At 41.3% G+C, this 16,434-nt stretch overlaps 1 protein-coding gene across 1 annotated transcript; it reads right to left on the bottom strand.

Moving 5' to 3' along the window:
* Positions 1-2,869: 2,869 nt before the first annotated feature.
* Positions 2,870-16,179, bottom strand: LOC115390112 (uncharacterized). Its single transcript, XM_030093818.1, has 11 exons — positions 16,161-16,179; positions 15,741-15,865; positions 15,175-15,597; positions 14,863-15,082; positions 14,177-14,275; positions 13,873-14,097; positions 13,081-13,190; positions 12,741-12,950; positions 11,549-11,707; positions 11,182-11,239; positions 2,870-3,162 (listed from the first exon to the last, which is right to left on the bottom strand). The coding sequence occupies exons 1-11, from the start codon at positions 16,177-16,179 to the stop codon at positions 2,870-2,872; spliced, it is 1,941 nt and encodes a 646-aa protein (XP_029949678.1).
* Positions 16,180-16,434: the final 255 nt, after the last annotated feature.

The raw sequence follows: 16,434 nt of genomic DNA, 5'->3' as shown, positions 1-16,434 counted from the left end.
CTTCCTGGTCGATTGGCCGGGACCAGGATTGATTGTTTGGCATGAAGGTATTTTCAGCTGTCACTGTCCCATGGTGTGCTGATTTGTTTAAATTTGTGCATCCATTACTAAGTGTCGCTTGGTGTTTTTGTGACAGTGGATCAGTTGGAAATGGTCGTTGAAACACAGGTAACTTAGGACATATAGAATAAAAAATGACAATGCACTTGGAGGAACTGATCTTATTGATGCTTATGGAAAACATTAATACTGAAGTGTGACACAAATGAAAAGTGGTTTTACTTTGTCTGGCTTTACTGTTTCCGATAATGATTTAGATTATTGTTAAAATTCAAATTTATTTTGTGTCTGGTTTTGTTTAAATTGAAATTTAACAACAGGAGGGACTGATATGGAATAATGCTTTGTTTTCAAGTTCTCAGGAACTCAGTGTGAAGGCCGCTCTGTTTTGTGTGAAGTCACTTGTTCTTGGGACTGTTCCCCTGAGAACCAACATGTTTTCACCTGAGAAACATCGTCTGCTAGTCTCGTGAGATCTGCCTATATGACATGGCATGGCCGGAAGTCATTCCAGAGTCGGGCTGGATTCTCCTGGGAGCAACAGCCTTGCTCTCAATCAGCTGATTTGTGTGTGCCTCCTCTGCAATCCCGAATAAATCCTCCTTGTGCAGCGTCAACACCTTGACTCGTCATCTTTGGCTCTGATTCACCTAAAATTCCACAACACTCTGGTATTGGTTGTTTGGGAGGCTGGTTGTTTACATTCCTTTCTGGGTGCTCCTCAGTGAAGTTGATTCCATGTTTCTCACAAACATTGTGAAGTAGCATGTCAGCGCCATCCTTCTGCTCAACTCCAATTTACAGTCATTTCTTTTAAGGAGACACCTCCATCGTGCTTTCAATCTCCCAAAACTTTGTACATGGCAGAGATGGTTTTAAGTGGGACTAGAGTAGCAGCAAAGCAGAACAATTCACTTCAACTTTATCTGCGCAATGCCAAATGCAACAGTCTTTTCTGAGCGCTTTTGCAGAGAAACACACAACAGACCCTTTGGAACATTGTAACAATAATATTGAAGACCCTTCACCCCCCACTTCCTCATTTGTGACCCACCAGTATCACACACCAGTAATTACTCAGTGTTTTCCCTGGAAATGGTTGAAACCCATTTCTTTTGTTATGCTCTGCCTCTGTGGAGGTCACTGACACCTCTGGTGGGCTGAGAGTCGTCGTGTCTTGCTGACACCCCCGGCTGGAGTTTCTACACATGAATATTGTGTCGTTCTGAGAAAACAAAGCTCTGCATTGTAAATGCATTTCTTGTTGTGATTCAGGAACTAATCTTGACCGCTACTAAGCAACATAATTGATGTTATTTTACTTCATTTTAATTTGAAAATTGACCAGATTGCCTCATATTTTCCGTTCCCAACTTCCTGTCTGGTGTGATATGCTCTGTCCAGCTTTACAACTGGCGGTCAACGGCACGCGTGGCTCACGGAGAAAACAGAGAGGAGCGGAGTGCCCGCGATCCACGGTGCGAGTCGCTACGAGCGCAGCACTCCCCCACGCCTCCTGTATGAACCGTCAGATAGGTTAACAGGGGCGCTGATCTGAAACTCGGTGTGCAGCGCTTCCGCTTCCTCGCGCAATGCGTCCTGTGTGAACCAGGCGTTTGTCCCCCTGTCGGCGGGCCTGCCCTATCTCTCAATGATAAAGAATCCTTTAGAAAATTCCTGGATCCAGACAGTGATCCGGATCATCACCAAAATTTAATGGATTCTAAGTTAGCCCAAGGCCCACGTTTACATGGGGATGACTGAACTATAAAGTTAAAGCTTTGTCTAGTATGCAACATCTGTAATGTTAGCACTGGATTAGCTAGCATGTGCAATTTGAACGATACTTCAAATTGCAATTTACCAGATTAATTTCAGCCATCTCTTCTTCTTTTGCTCATCAGCAGGGAAACGGTAGAATGAGACTTGAGTGATTCCATTAGTCTCCGATCTATTAAAACACTGAGGGACACAACACTGTGGCATCTTGACGGTAAACAAACCAGGTTTGAATGGACGGCTGCAGACGAATGGCCCTGGAAGTGCGCCTAGCGGGGGGCGCCTACGTCACGACTTTCCTAGCGGATATCAGCACTGATGCTGTATCACGGCCACACCACAATGAGGCTTAACATTTTCATTCTCCTTACACTTGTTAATTCACAGCACACACTCATACTCATCATTGCTACAGCCATGAAAGACGAGATGGTCGGGCACGGAGCCTTTTTCGATGATCAGTCAACTATGGGCAAAATCTGCCGAATCAGTGCGAAAGGACCTGATGGCTTTCTTTCAGTCACCGCAAGGAGCTGTGCCATGGCAAGCTGAGGTGGTGTGCAGAGGCATGATCAATCCTGTGTAAACTGTCATTTTGAATATAAAAGTCATCAAAAATCACTCCAAGCTTGTGCTGAGTTGTTCATGTAATGTGAAATGTGCCTATTTGTAAATTTCTTATTTAATGTGGTTAGCATAATTCAACATAGCGTCATGGTCACCCAAACTGCATACAGCAACAGAAAGTAGCTATTTTTTGTTAATAAGGACATAGTGTGGGCTGATGTGATGTGTTTTTAGTTATTGAACTCCCACAAAACGTGTCATACAAAACACTAGTTGTTATCAAAACCTTTGTAGTGTCCATGCTCACCCAGACTTTACATTATAAGTAAAAAACATAGTCTTGGCTGATTTTACGATTTTATTAATCACAGCAAGCCTCACACAGAACAAGTTAAAAGTAAAGTGCACACAAACCATGCAGAACAAAGCAATTTACAAGAAAACGTCCAGTGTTCTTCAAAAACTACAGCTTCCTCTTGTGTATCAGGCTGTGCATGCGAAACATGAGTTCTGGCCTCTCGTCCTCGGGCACTCTACGTAAAAGGTCGGCCACCACTCGCCCGAACCTCGAGCACTCGTCCGCCCCTTGCACAAGTCTCTGATACAGCTCCATCCTGTGTTCCTCCAGGGTTGCCATCTGCCGCAGTATCAAGTCGTCCTGTTGTTGTTCCCTCTTTCTTTTGCGCCGAGGAACGGGGAACTCCAGAGGAAGAGGGCGAGCAGGCACTGCAGGAGACGCTGGCGAAGCAGGAGAAGCTGAAGGAGCCGGAGAAGCAGAGGGAGCCGGAGGTGCAGAAGGAGCCGGCAGCTGTGGTGAGGACGACTGGGAGGACAATGACGTCGATGAAGAGGAGGCCGTGTCGCTCTCGGCTGAACAGGACTGGTTTTAATGACAAACAGTAATTGTTAGCTAAGTAATGGTGACTTTATAATACAGATGTAGGAAAACAACTGATGTTACAGCACATCTACACCACACCAACAAAAAGCACTTACTGTATGTAGACATCAAGTCAGTGCTTTGGTTAGTGTGGTATTGGTGGCTATGAACTCAAAAGCAACCAACAGAATTGATGGTGCAGCACAGCAACACCAAACCAACATGAAGCACTTACTACACTCTGATAAACAGCCAGTGCTCTTGTCAGTTCAGTATCGGTGGCTTGGAAATCCACAGCAATAAATGTCACAGCACATCTACACCACACCAACAAAAAGCACTTACTGTTTTAGACATCAAGTCAGTGCTTTGGTTAGTGTAATACGGTATGGCTAGGGACTCAAAGCCAGTCGTCTGAACTGATGTCTGGAATACACATCAAGCAATTGAGCTGATGATGAGGCACATCAACACTACACCAACATCAAGCACTTACTGCATTCAGAAATCTAGTCAATGCTTTGGTTAGTGTAGTATTGGTGGCCAAAAAAGAATTGTAATCACCTTGACCAGATTCTTCAGGACAACTGGTTAACCTCCATCATGACCCAGCACAGCTGCACTACACCAACCACATCTTACCATGTCTTTGGTTCTTGTCTTGGAAGGCAGCTGGACTTTGAAGACTCTTCTGCTCTCCTCTCAGACTCTTCATCAGTTGTGACCAGCAGGTATCAGACCCCAATATTTATAGTGTGGTCTCCTGGGGGAGTGGTTCAAACCCATTTCTTTGATTATGTTATGCATCTCCTTAGGTCATTGACACCTCTGGTCAGCCGAGAGTCGTTGTGTCTCGTTGACACCCCCGGCCAGGTGAGTTTCTCCTCATGAATATTGGCTCTTCCTGAGAGAACAAAGCACTGCATTATCAATGTGTTTTCCAGCTTGATGGCTCCACTCAGCAGAGTCCTTCTGGTTTCAGGATCCAGCTCCTGTGTTAGCATAACACTGTTTGATTCTCAACCAATGTAGTCTGGGGCCCTCTGTGAAGGGAAAACAACTGTTAAGGCATTAATACCTTGCAATCTTCTCTGTCAGCAATGTTAAGCAAGACAAATGTGGTCAAAGAAAATGAGTCAGTGCACAAGCAAATTCTGTCAAGATGGCTTGGAAATATAGTTGAAGGAGGGTGAGAGAGCTGCAGGCACATCCATACTCCACCAACAGAAAGCACTTACTGCATTGAGAAATCAAGTCCGTCCTCTTGTTAGTGTAGTATTGGTGGCTATGAATTCCAAAGCAGCAGAAAGAACTGAGGATGCAACACAGCAAACCCAAACCGACATGAAACACTTACTACACGCTGAAAAGGTGTTGAATGGAAATGATGTCACAGCACATCTACACCACACCAACAAAACGCACTTACTGTTTTTACACATCAAGTCAGTGCTTTGGTTAGTGTAATACAAAATGGCTGGGGACTCCATACCAACAGTTTATCCTGAAACACAGTGAGACAACATCAACATGAACTTCCCCCTGAGTTCACAACGTGTGTCAGCAAGAGGAAAATCTGGAAATGTGAATTGGAATTATACTTTAAGGAATATGATAGATGTTCTGGCACATCCATACTCCACCAACAGAAAGCACTAACTGTTAAATGAGTTCAAGTCCCTGCTCCTGTTAATGTAGAATTGGTGGGTATAAATGCAAAGGCAAATACAGGAACTGATGGTGCAACCCAACAAAACCAAACCAACACGAAGCACTTACTACACTCTGAAAAAACAGTCAGTGCCCTTGTTAGCTCAGTAATGGTGGCTTTATAATACAGAAATAGGAAAACAACTGATATTATAGCACATCTACACCACACCAACAAAAAGCACTTACTGTATGTAGACATCAAGTCAGTGCTTTGGTTAGTGTAATACTGTATGGCTAGGGACTCAGTTCCAACAGAACCAGCTGAATTTGCAGCAAAATCAGCTGATGGATTAAATCCGATAGCCAGATTCTCAATAGGTTTCGAGGATGTCATGTTGTTGGTATTAATTGGGGATGAACACAGAGTGCAGCAGAGTTCAGAACACTCAGAGCATTTAGTGTTTACTGTGTAAAGTTGTCAATACACTGTGAGGATGACACATTGTATTTTTCTTTATTTTTTATGTTTGTTGGTGAAGTAATCTAAAAGCAATTTGGTACGTTACTTTTTCATTGAAGTAATCAGAGTAAGTTACCGATGATATTTTTTGACAAGTAACTTGTAACTGTACTGGATTACAATTTAAAAGTAACCCTCCCAACCCTGACTACAAGAGCACAGAAGCTTACAAATATCTTCAAAATGGGAAAGTCGGCTGTTTTTTTTTTGTTTTGTTTTTTAATCAGCAACAGGGCTGTATGTTTTTTAAAGCCAGTGTTAGCCCAAGTCAGGCCAGTAGCATGGGTGTTGGTGACAGCTGACAGTGACAGAGAGCCGTGGAGACCATGGGATGCTCTTGTATCGCGGGGTTGGGACGGTCCTGAAAATCTACTGAAGTAAAATCTAGCTAAAAAAAAGTACAGTGAAAGTAAAATTACTTCATTATGACCACCTCCAGCCAGAATTTTCATGTGATGGTTGAGTGACCCATCCAAGTCTGCTTACATGGATTTAGTTAAGTCCCAATTTAGGCCTAGTCTAGTCTTCATTTAGTCCTGGTTTTAGTACTGTCATTTGAGAATTTGTGAAGTAACATTTACCTCTTACTCATAATCTACTTTCAAAAGTGTACATTTGTGCTTTATGAGTAACTGAATCAGTTAACTTTAGTTTTACTTATGTACTTTCATTGTTGTCAGCCCTGATTGCAAATATAAAGCACTTGGATGTGTAATTTATTAATGAAATGTGAATGCTTCAAGTGATCTTTTTGTCGATGTTGTTCCTTTCTTCTGAAATTTAATGAAACAAATGATTCCTATGTGTGTCCTTTTGATTTTTTGACTGACATTTTCCTCTGCTCTCTTGATCTGGCAATGTGGTAACTACATTAGTGAGACAGTGAGACAAAACACATCAGAAAATACTCTGTCAGAAAATGTTTTACTCCTTTGCAGTACACTAGGGGGCACATTTAAAATATAAAAGGTAATTTACAACATGTGGGACAGCATTTTGATTACTGTATTAAAGGCAGTGATTCCAGAACTTTTTACAAAAAGTAGCACTTAAAAATAGACCTTTGAAGGTCCACCAGGCATAGAATTGATAAAAGGACGGTAACGCTTCCTTTTACAGTACGGTAATTACCATGCATTAACATGGTAATTGCAAGGTAAGTACCATGTAATAAGGAGAAGTTACTGTAAAGTTACCATGTAATTACAGGGTAACTATGTTGCTAATTACCTAGTACTTTTAGAGTAATTACCAAGCCAATTCCAGGCAAATACCAAGTAACTACCTGGTAGTAAGTATTAATTACTGGGTAATTATAATGTATATAGCAACTATGTTGTTAATTGCCAAGTACTTACTAAGTAATTGCTAAGTAATTACCATTTAATCATTGGGAAATGTAGACTTTTTACTAGGTATTACTAGGTACTGCTAGGTGTGTACGCTATGTATTTCCCTAGTAGTCAAGTGGTTTTTACTACTTACCCGGTAACTTCTTAGTATTTCCCAGTCACTACAACATTTACCTGGTAATTACGGTTGAACTGTGGACTACTGCAAAAGGAAGTGAGGCCTGTTTCCACGTTATTACCTGGTAACTACTTATTTGTTACCCAGGAACTGCAAAAATACCTACCTCGAAATTACATAGTTATTAAAGTGGATTTGTACTGTAAAAAGAAGTGAGGTCTGTTTCCATGTTATTACATGGTAATTACTCAGTTGTAACCCAGTAAATAGAAAAGTATCTACCTGGAAATTACATAGTTATTAAAGTGGATTTGTACTGTAAAAGGAAGTGAGGTCTGTTTCCATGTTATTACCTGGTAATTACTCAGTATTTAGCCCGTTACTCGGAAACTTTCACATTACCCCACACACTTGCACCAAAAATGCAGCAAACCCCATCAGTGTCTGTGATACAGTCTCTGAACAGCACACTGTATCTGTCAGGAGATCAGAGTTTCCATCAAAACCACCATCACCAGCCATCACATTACATTAAAGCGACACTAAGGAACTTTTCAACCTTAATAAAACATTTTAATATCTTTTGTGATGATACATCAACTTACAACGGGTTGAATGACCCCTCTGTCACGGGCTGAGGGCGTCAGTATTGCTTTCACTTGGACTAAGAAACTGTGAGGAGGGTGGTAGGAACCCAGCACACGGCATGCGTCACATTATGATATAATATTGTTTAGCCACCATTAGATTCATGACCTTGTCGCTATCCGTCCTTCACACAGCCACTGGAAACAAATGTAGGCGAGTTCAGTCTGACAGCATGCCACCGGGAGCAGCATTTTACGACGTCACGCACTAGTCCTCATGGGAACTGTAGTATTCCTTTAGGCAAAACACTACCGCTTTTGTCCACTGGCGCCGCCAAAATCAACGGAAACTGAAAGTTCCTTAGTGTTACTTTAAGATGAACGCATTATTATTGCATTTCCTCACTCCAAACACCTCACTGTGACAGACATGCAAAAACAAGAGAGCTGCCAAAGTTAAACATTTTAATCAAATACAGTTCAAGTTCTTATAAAACAATTTACAAAACTGTGCAGATTTTTAGCAGTCAGGCACCTTTTTTTTTAAAGAATCAGAACAGATTTCTTTTGCAAAAAATAAAATACAAATAACATTGACAAACAATCACTATAAATCAACATTAATAAGTACACTGCTCCAGTCTTGTGAATTCACATCATCATGTGTTTTCTGCAGACCCGTCTGGTCTACAGAAACCCTTGGTCTCCATCATCCCGAATACCCAGGACCGCCGTCGCCAGGTGTTGTCACGTCGTCCACGTCCAGACTTGTACCTCCCTCGGCATGATGAAAATGAGGACAGCACAACAGTTCCTTCTTAATGCTCAGGGTTTATTCACTGTAACACCCAAACCCCAAACGTGAGAGCTGAAAACATACAAATATACATATTAATAAACAGAAACTTACACAATAAACAACTATACACATTGCACAAAACACAAATATCTTTAAACCTTCAAATACACACATGAAATCGACATTACAACCAAAACATTCACCCAAGCCTGTAGATGAGACCACAGCCAGACCAGCACCAGCTGCAGAGCCACCACACTACCACCACGATAATGATCAATAAACCACCAAGCAAAACGGAAATATACACACCTCACTGGCTGCATCACATTGTAAAGGAGGTAAGCCGTTTGTTTTTGCTCTTTTTACGGAGTTTTTAGAGCGTTTTTTCTCTCTCCACGTTTATCTGTGCACCACTTAATGCGGTCCTACCCGGAACGTTCCGCCGAAAACACGCTTTCTCTCAGTAGAGGTAGGAAAAGAAATTTAATTAAATAAAAATATAACCATATCACCAAGTGGCGGAACTAACCGTCTGCAGACCTTCCGCCATGAATAAGCTTTCTCTCAGTGGAGGTAGAACCGAAATTTAATTTAATATAAATGTCACCGAGTGGCGGAACGAACCGTCTGCAGACGTTCCGGGTAGGACCACATTAAGTGGTGCACAGATAAACGTGGAGAGAGAAAAAAAATGCTCCAAAAAGTATGTACAAAGAGCAAAAACAAACGGCTTACAATGTGATGCAGCCAGTGAGGTGTGTATATTTCCGTTTTGCTTGGTGTTTTATTGATCATTATCATGGTGGTAGTGTGGTGGCTCTGCAGCTGGTGCTGGTCTGGCTGTGGTCTCATCTACAGGCTTGGGTGAATGTTTTGGTTGTAATGTCGATTTCATGTGTGTATTTGAAGGTTTAAAGATATTTGTGTTTTGTGCAATGTGTATAGTTGTTTATTGTGTAAGTTTCTGTTTATTAATATGTATATTTGTATGTTTTCAGCTCTCACGTTTGGGGTTTGGGTGTTACAGTGAATAAACCCTGAGCATTAAGAAGGAACTGTTGTGCTGTCCTCATTTTCATCATGCCGAGGGAGGTACAAGTCTGGACGTGGACGACGTGACAACACCTGGCGACGGCGGTCCTGGGTATTCGGGATGATGGAGACCAAGGGTTTCTGTAGACCAGACGGGTCTGCAGAAAACACATGATGATGTGAATTCACAAGACTGGAGCAGTGTACTTATTAATGTTGATTTATAGTGATTGTTTGTCAATGTTATTTGTATTTTATTTTTTGCAAAAGAAATCTGTTCTGATTCTTTAAAAAAAAAGGTGCCTGACTGCTAAAAATCTGCACAGTTTTGTAAATTGTTTTATAAGAACTTGAACTGTATTTGATTAAAATGTTTAACTTTGGCAGCTCTCTTGTTTTTGCATGTCTGTCACAGTGAGGTGTTTGGAGTGAGGAAATGCAATAATAATGCGTTCATCTTAATGTAATGTGATGGCTGGTGATGGTGGTTTTGATGGAAACTCTGATCTCCTGACAGATACAGTGTGCTGTTCAGAGACTGTATCACAGACACTGATGGGGTTTGCTGCATTTTTGGTGCAAGTGTGTGGGGTAATGTGAAAGTTTCCGAGTAACGGGCTAAATACTGAGTAATTACCAGGTAATAACATGGAAACAGACCTCACTTCCTTTTACAGTACAAATCCACTTTAATAACTATGTAATTTCCAGGTAGATACTTTTCTATTTACTGGGTTACAACTGAGTAATTACCATGTAATAACATGGAAACAGACCTCACTTCTTTTTACAGTACAAATCCACTTTAATAACTATGTAATTTCGAGGTAGGTATTTTTGCAGTTCCTGGGTAACAAATAAGTAGTTACCAGGTAATAATGTGGAAACAGGCCTCACTTCCTTTTGCAGTAGTCCACAGTTCAACCGTAATTACCAGGTAAATGTTGTAGTGACTGGGAAATACTAAGAAGTTACCGGGTAAGTAGTAAAAACCACTTGACTACTAGGGAAATACATAGCGTACACACCTAGCAGTACCTAGTAATACCTAGTAAAAAGTCTACATTTCCCAATGATTAAATGGTAATTACTTAGCAATTACTTAGTAAGTACTTGGCAATTAACAACATAGTTGCTATATACATTATAATTACCCAGTAATTAATACTTACTACCAGGTAGTTACTTGGTATTTGCCTGGAATTGGCTTGGTAATTACTCTAAAAGTACTAGGTAATTAGCAACATAGTTACCCTGTAATTACATGGTAACTTTACAGTAACTTCTCCTTATTACATGGTACTTACCTTGCAATTACCATGTTAATGCATGGTAATTACCGTACTGTAAAAGGAAGCGTTACCAAAAGGACTAAACTCAGAAGTTATAGGAGCTGTAAACAAACAAGCCCCATTGGAGTCGTTCTTGTGCACCACCAGACACTATATGTTGAAATCAAACTCATGTTGAGAAACTAAAGTGAAATATTTTGGTCCTATAAATTTTCTAATTTACCTATAGTTTTTAAAAATACAATTTAAAAAAAAAAAAAAAAAATCATCTGGTGATTTCTGGTTTCATTTGGTTATTTTGACTTGAATAATGACTGTAGGATTCCCCCCTCGAGTCCAGGTTGTGTGGTTTCTGTAAGGGGGTCTCAGAACAGTCAGTCACACAGGTTGTCATCGGGTGATGCTCTTTAAAACACTGAGGCATCGTAGTGAGAATGGTCTCTCTGGGCAGCCACGGGACGTAAGACCTGATCTTCTCCTCCATGATGTCCAACCATGTAGTGATGATCCTGCTGACTCCAGACTGGGACACACTGAACCTCTCAGCAGGTCCTCCTGCAGCAGGTTCAGCCGGAGCTTCATGAGGGTCATCAGGACCTGATCTCGGACATCAAGCTGAAAGGAGTTAATGTAATCTTTTGTCATCTGATCAGCCAAAAAATTAAAAGACTCCAGAGGGAGACCAGTTTACAGGAGGCTGAGACGGTCGGAGCGTAGGAGAGTTCTGTGCAGCACTGATGGCCCTGAACACTGTGTGGCTTTATGACACTGGAGGGGCTGATACAGGACGGAGCTTTATGACACTGGAGGGGCTGATACAGGATGGGGCTTTCAGCAGAGTCCTGATCAGACCAAAGCAGACTGTCACGGCAGGTGAAACAGAGGCTCAGACGCAGATAGGCAAACCGACACCGTAGGACTGGGTTTAAAGGGTTTATTGACTTGGCCTGGTCCAAGGCCGGGGCCGAGGCAGTGGCTGCGCCACCGGCAGGCGTGGACGGGTCTGAGGTTCTGGAGGCCTGGTGAGCAGGTGGCGGGCGAGGAGGTTAAATGAGGTGGTCCAGGCTGCAACGGAGAAGGTACGGGGTCAAGGCACAAAATCCAACCTAGACTAGGGAAACTCACAGACAGAAAAACTGACTGAGGTGGAACAACGATCCCGCATCGGAGAGTGGACTGCAGCCAGCCTAAGTCACTGCAAAAAGTCAGCTTTGAAAAACAAGAAAAAAATATACAAAAATTGGGGTAATATTACTTAAAATAAGCAAAATTATCTGCCAATGGAACAAGAAAATTAGACTTGTCAAGATTCTAAAAAACAAGTAAATACATCTAACCCTAGTGAACTGGAGATATCTTAAAATTAGTGAATTTCACTCATAACAAGTACAGCTTTGTTGATACAGACAAAATATATGATACTTCTTTTTCTTAATATATTGGAAACTTTTCTTAAATCAAGTAAATGCTAGTGCCACCACCTTGACATAATGCTATACACCAGGCATTACAATTCTTGAAACCAGCAATGTTGTACTAAAAACTATTTCTTGATAGAAAGATAACATTTTAGAATATTTTTCTCAATATGTAGAATCATTTTCTTAAAATTCTTGAAATGAGCAAAAAGCTGTGGAAATTATAAATATGAATGCTTAATAATCAGTGATCCTGACAAGAAATGTCATTTGCCTAAATGAAGACATGAATCTAATTTCTTTTCCCCTCTTTATTATATTCATGGTGCACATGAACAGAACAAACCATGATAATTACTTATCACAATGATTATCCAAAAGGTTTCAGAAAATAAAACACATCGATACTGTCAACACGACCATTCATGCAGCTACAACAGCCGTTGAAAAAAATGAATGGACAGATGTGTAAACTGAATAATAAACTAAAATAAACATTTGACACGAGAAAGTGTCTTGCTCTCGCACTAAACAAACCACATAAAACTTTTCCTGGAACTGGAGCTCAGTGTACAAGCCTACTCAGTGATGAACTTCCTCCACTCAGCCATGGCTTTTTTGTATGAAGACGTCATGTCTTTGTCATGAATGGCATCCATGAGGACTTCAGTCTGGAGTACAGACAGGAGTGTGGCCAAGCACTTTGGGTATGTGAGGTGAAAGGTGTAGTAGCATGCCATGATGTACATCACACTGTCAGAGATGTCCTCCTTTGGGAAGGTCAGCACAGGAATGGTACCGATGGCCAGAATGCAGTTGGTCTCAGTGACAATCACCACAGGGCTGGAGAGTGGTCTGGTTTGAAGAAAGGTGTTGGCGTCTTCTGCAGACTGAAACACAAATACAAATATAATCACCATAACAAATAACCGTTTAGCTACTCGAGTCAAGTAGTAACATTTGATAAACTGTATACTGTAAAGTGCATGAAAAACTGTCATACATGTATGAATTTCTTACCTTGAGGATGTGAAGCATAGCCTCACTCGCATGCCCTAACTTCTTGGGTGGAGCAACAGGTGATGGAAAGATGTCAGGCAAAGCTTTCATTGTGGCAATGGCTTGCTTAACTGTGGGGAGAAAAAAAAAATCACTTATTCAAAAAACATAAAAACAAAGATAGGAGAGCAACATGACAAGAGGCAGTAAATGTGGTTGGGAGAGACAGCAAAGAACAGTGAGTTATATGTGGATGAAAGTGGACATGGTAAGGTGATGATGACAGTTGACAAGTTATGTAAATGGTGAGCACTGGGTGGATGTCTGAACCTGGGTAGCATAAGAAGCACCAACTACTGTGGCCAGTCTATGAATTCTCTATCAAGTGTGTCATTACCTTCATCCGCCACTGGAGGTCTCATGACTTTTTTGAAAACTCCATAAAACTGGATCTTCGTACAAAAGGTCCCCCAGCGCTTCTTCAGATCGGGTATGAAGTGAGAGTTTCCTTGATCGAGGATCCGCTGCAGTTAATCCATTATCTACCACAGGAGAACAGACAGATAGAAAAATATCTTTAAAAGATGCATTCCACTCAAATATAGCAAGTAAAACATTTCTGGACCTATATGGAAGAGGAAATTATGGACTAATCTGCTTTATGAATTATGAAACAATTTGTGCAAAACAGAACTGGGAATATCTGCTCAGTTTATATTAAAAATGGAAGAAATGGCTAACATTATACAATGTGCAAACTAATGCCTTACTACTTCATATTAAATATAAATCAGTGACAATGATTTGATTTGCTTACATGATCCACTTCTCTGAAGCAGGGATATGCTTGAAGTATCTTGGTCGGTTTGTCCTGTTCCCTCATCACATCAGAGTTGATGTAAGCCCGTCTTGCTTGGTATTCCAGGTCCAACAGTTGGGCAACATCCTTCTTGTTGGGTCTGGGCCTGGATTTGTACAGCTCCTGCAGAACTCCGTAGTGTCTGGCCTGGTTCTGAAGGCTGTCAGAAGTTTCAGGCCCTATTGTTGAAATGAAACTACAATCACTGTTTCTGCCATTACAGTTTCAAGAAACATGAAAATATTCAAAGTTACTTACTTTCAGATGAATTAGTCTGAAGTGTTAAGTCAACAGGAGTGTCCTCTCTCTGTCTCCTCTTTCCAGATGAACCACCAGGACCAGAACCTGAAGCTGGTACTGGGACAAAAATCAATATTTATTTAAAATACAGGTCAAATAGAATGTACCTGAATCAATATTTTAGTGAGTTATAGACATTAGCCCATGTGAAATAGTACATTTTAGTCTTGTCACTAAACGTTTACTGATCACAAATGTATGAAGTGACACGGTTATGATAAATCTTGTAGTTGTAAAGTAAGGTTTTAAGAGATGTTGAAATTGTTACATTTACAAAATTAAAAATAAAGGCATTCCTGCTTGTCAATACTGGTAGTAGTTGTAATACAAAAACACAGTCTCAATATGTCATGTCTCCTCTTTTGTGTGACACAAAATGGGAGTATGTCTGTATGTATGTGTGCATGTACACCTGGGTGTGTGTGTGTGTGTGTGTGTGTGTGTGTGTGTGTGTGTGTGTGTGTGTGTGTGTGTGTGTGTGTGTGTGTGCGTGCGCGCGTGCGCATGCATACTGACAGTGTGGTTTTTGTTCTTGTTTTTATGACTGATTTTACTGTTCAGTACTTTGCGTTCTTTATCATGAATATGAAAAGTGCTTTTACAAATAAAGATTGATTGATTGATTGTTTGATATGTGCTCTTACCATCCAACTGTTCAGCCTCTGGGGAACTGCCTCCAGACTGTGGTGATCTTTCCAAGATCAAAGTTGAAGCAGTGGACCCACTGTCATCAGTGGATGACTCCTTGCTGCTGCTCTCATTGATGATGGCTCGTTGCCTCTTTCTTGAGGGAGTTGCTCCCTGTCTCTTTTTTGGGGGTGTCACGTTCTGGACCCTTTTCAAAAGCTGCTTCTTGACAGATTTCTGAAAATAAAACAAACAAACAAAGAATCACATTAATCAAATTTAAATCAAGCCATAAAACCAGTGATCCTGAATAAAGCACATCCTCTTACCCACTCATCTCCACTGGCTGCAGTTCTGTCCCGCAGCATCGGGTAGTACTCAATGAGACGCTTAGCCATCGCAGATAGCTCTCTGCAGCATGGATATTGGAAGTCATCCTCAGCAGCTGTCTTAATGGCAAGCATGCTTGTTACTGTATTCCTTATTAAGCGGCAGCGAAGCTCTTTGGAGAGTGTATAGTCGCCTTCTTGTCCAGCACGTTGCTTTTCAAAATAGGCGGTTCTCGACTGCTCCAACTCTGTGTCTGTGTAAACAACAAACTGTGGACATACAAGCTGTACAGTTCTGCTGGCACTGTCTCCTGGTGCGGGGATGGATGGAGGGGTGGATGGGGTTGGGGTAGTGGGAATAGAGGTGGCATCACATCCAGAGGTGCCTGGGTGAGGCTGGTTGTTGTAGGCTAATTGTTCATACTGAAAAAGACAAGCATTTATCTCACATAAACTTTAAGTGAATAGTAAAACACTAGAGACAACACCAAAAAGTAATTGTTTCACTGATGTTACAACACAGCATAGTAACGGTACTATCTACACAATTTTAAATCTAATATCACCTCATTTCCACCATGTATGGTCCTCCAAATGGCCATCCTTCGGATAAAGTGCTCAGGCCCTGTAAAGAGGTCTCGCAAGTCCTCCTTGGAGAGACTGGAAAGCATGTCTGTGCTGACATTAGCAGCTGGAAGACACATACAAACACTGTGAATATGTGTTATTTTGTTACCTGGTACATAAGTCACAATCCTATTTGAAAGGGTGAGAATGTGCTGATGGCAGTAGCAGAGAAGAACTTCTGAAGCAGGTATATGAATTTACATTTAATTTAAGCCTGCATGCAATTTCTAATAAAATCACAAATGGTTTTGGCATATCAGGTAGTGTTTTTCATAAGTTAAAGTTAGTATGGACACCCACTATGTCCCATCTTATGCTGAACTCAAGCCGGTTTCACACCAAAAGTGCAAAGCACAGACCTGTGGCAAACCCATTCATTGCGTATGTGGTAACTTGACATACAGCTCAGCGCCAGCTGCGTTCGTTCCACACCCTCCCGCCATTGTCACCTAGCTACTGCATTTACTCAGGCTGCAACTATTACTCGAGTAACTCAAATACAAAAAATGATCGAGACAAAGTCTTAGACCTCGAGGCTTCCTTTCATTAACCTCATGTGGCAATGAGGTGTGTGAGAGAGAGAGAGAGAGAGAGAGAGAGAGAGAGAGAGAGAGAGAGAGAGAGAGAGAGAGA

This window comes from Salarias fasciatus, chromosome 1 (assembly GCF_902148845.1).
Source record: "Salarias fasciatus chromosome 1, fSalaFa1.1, whole genome shotgun sequence".
NCBI lineage: Eukaryota > Metazoa > Chordata > Actinopteri > Blenniiformes > Blenniidae > Salarias > Salarias fasciatus.
Note: the sequence above shows the minus strand (reverse complement) of the source record. Positions and strands in the feature narration are given on the sequence as shown.

Bases quoted from the DNA above. Each gene is read 5' to 3' on its own strand.
- LOC115390112 (XM_030093818.1), bottom strand. The intron at 15,598-15,740 runs GTGATATTAGAT...TGTCTTTTTCAG, and splicing joins CCATACATGGTGGAAATGAG to TATGAACAATTAGCCTACAA. The intron at 11,708-12,740 runs GTACTCCAGACT...TCTCCGTTGCAG, and splicing joins GCTTGGCCACACTCCTGTCT to CCTGGACCACCTCATTTAAC.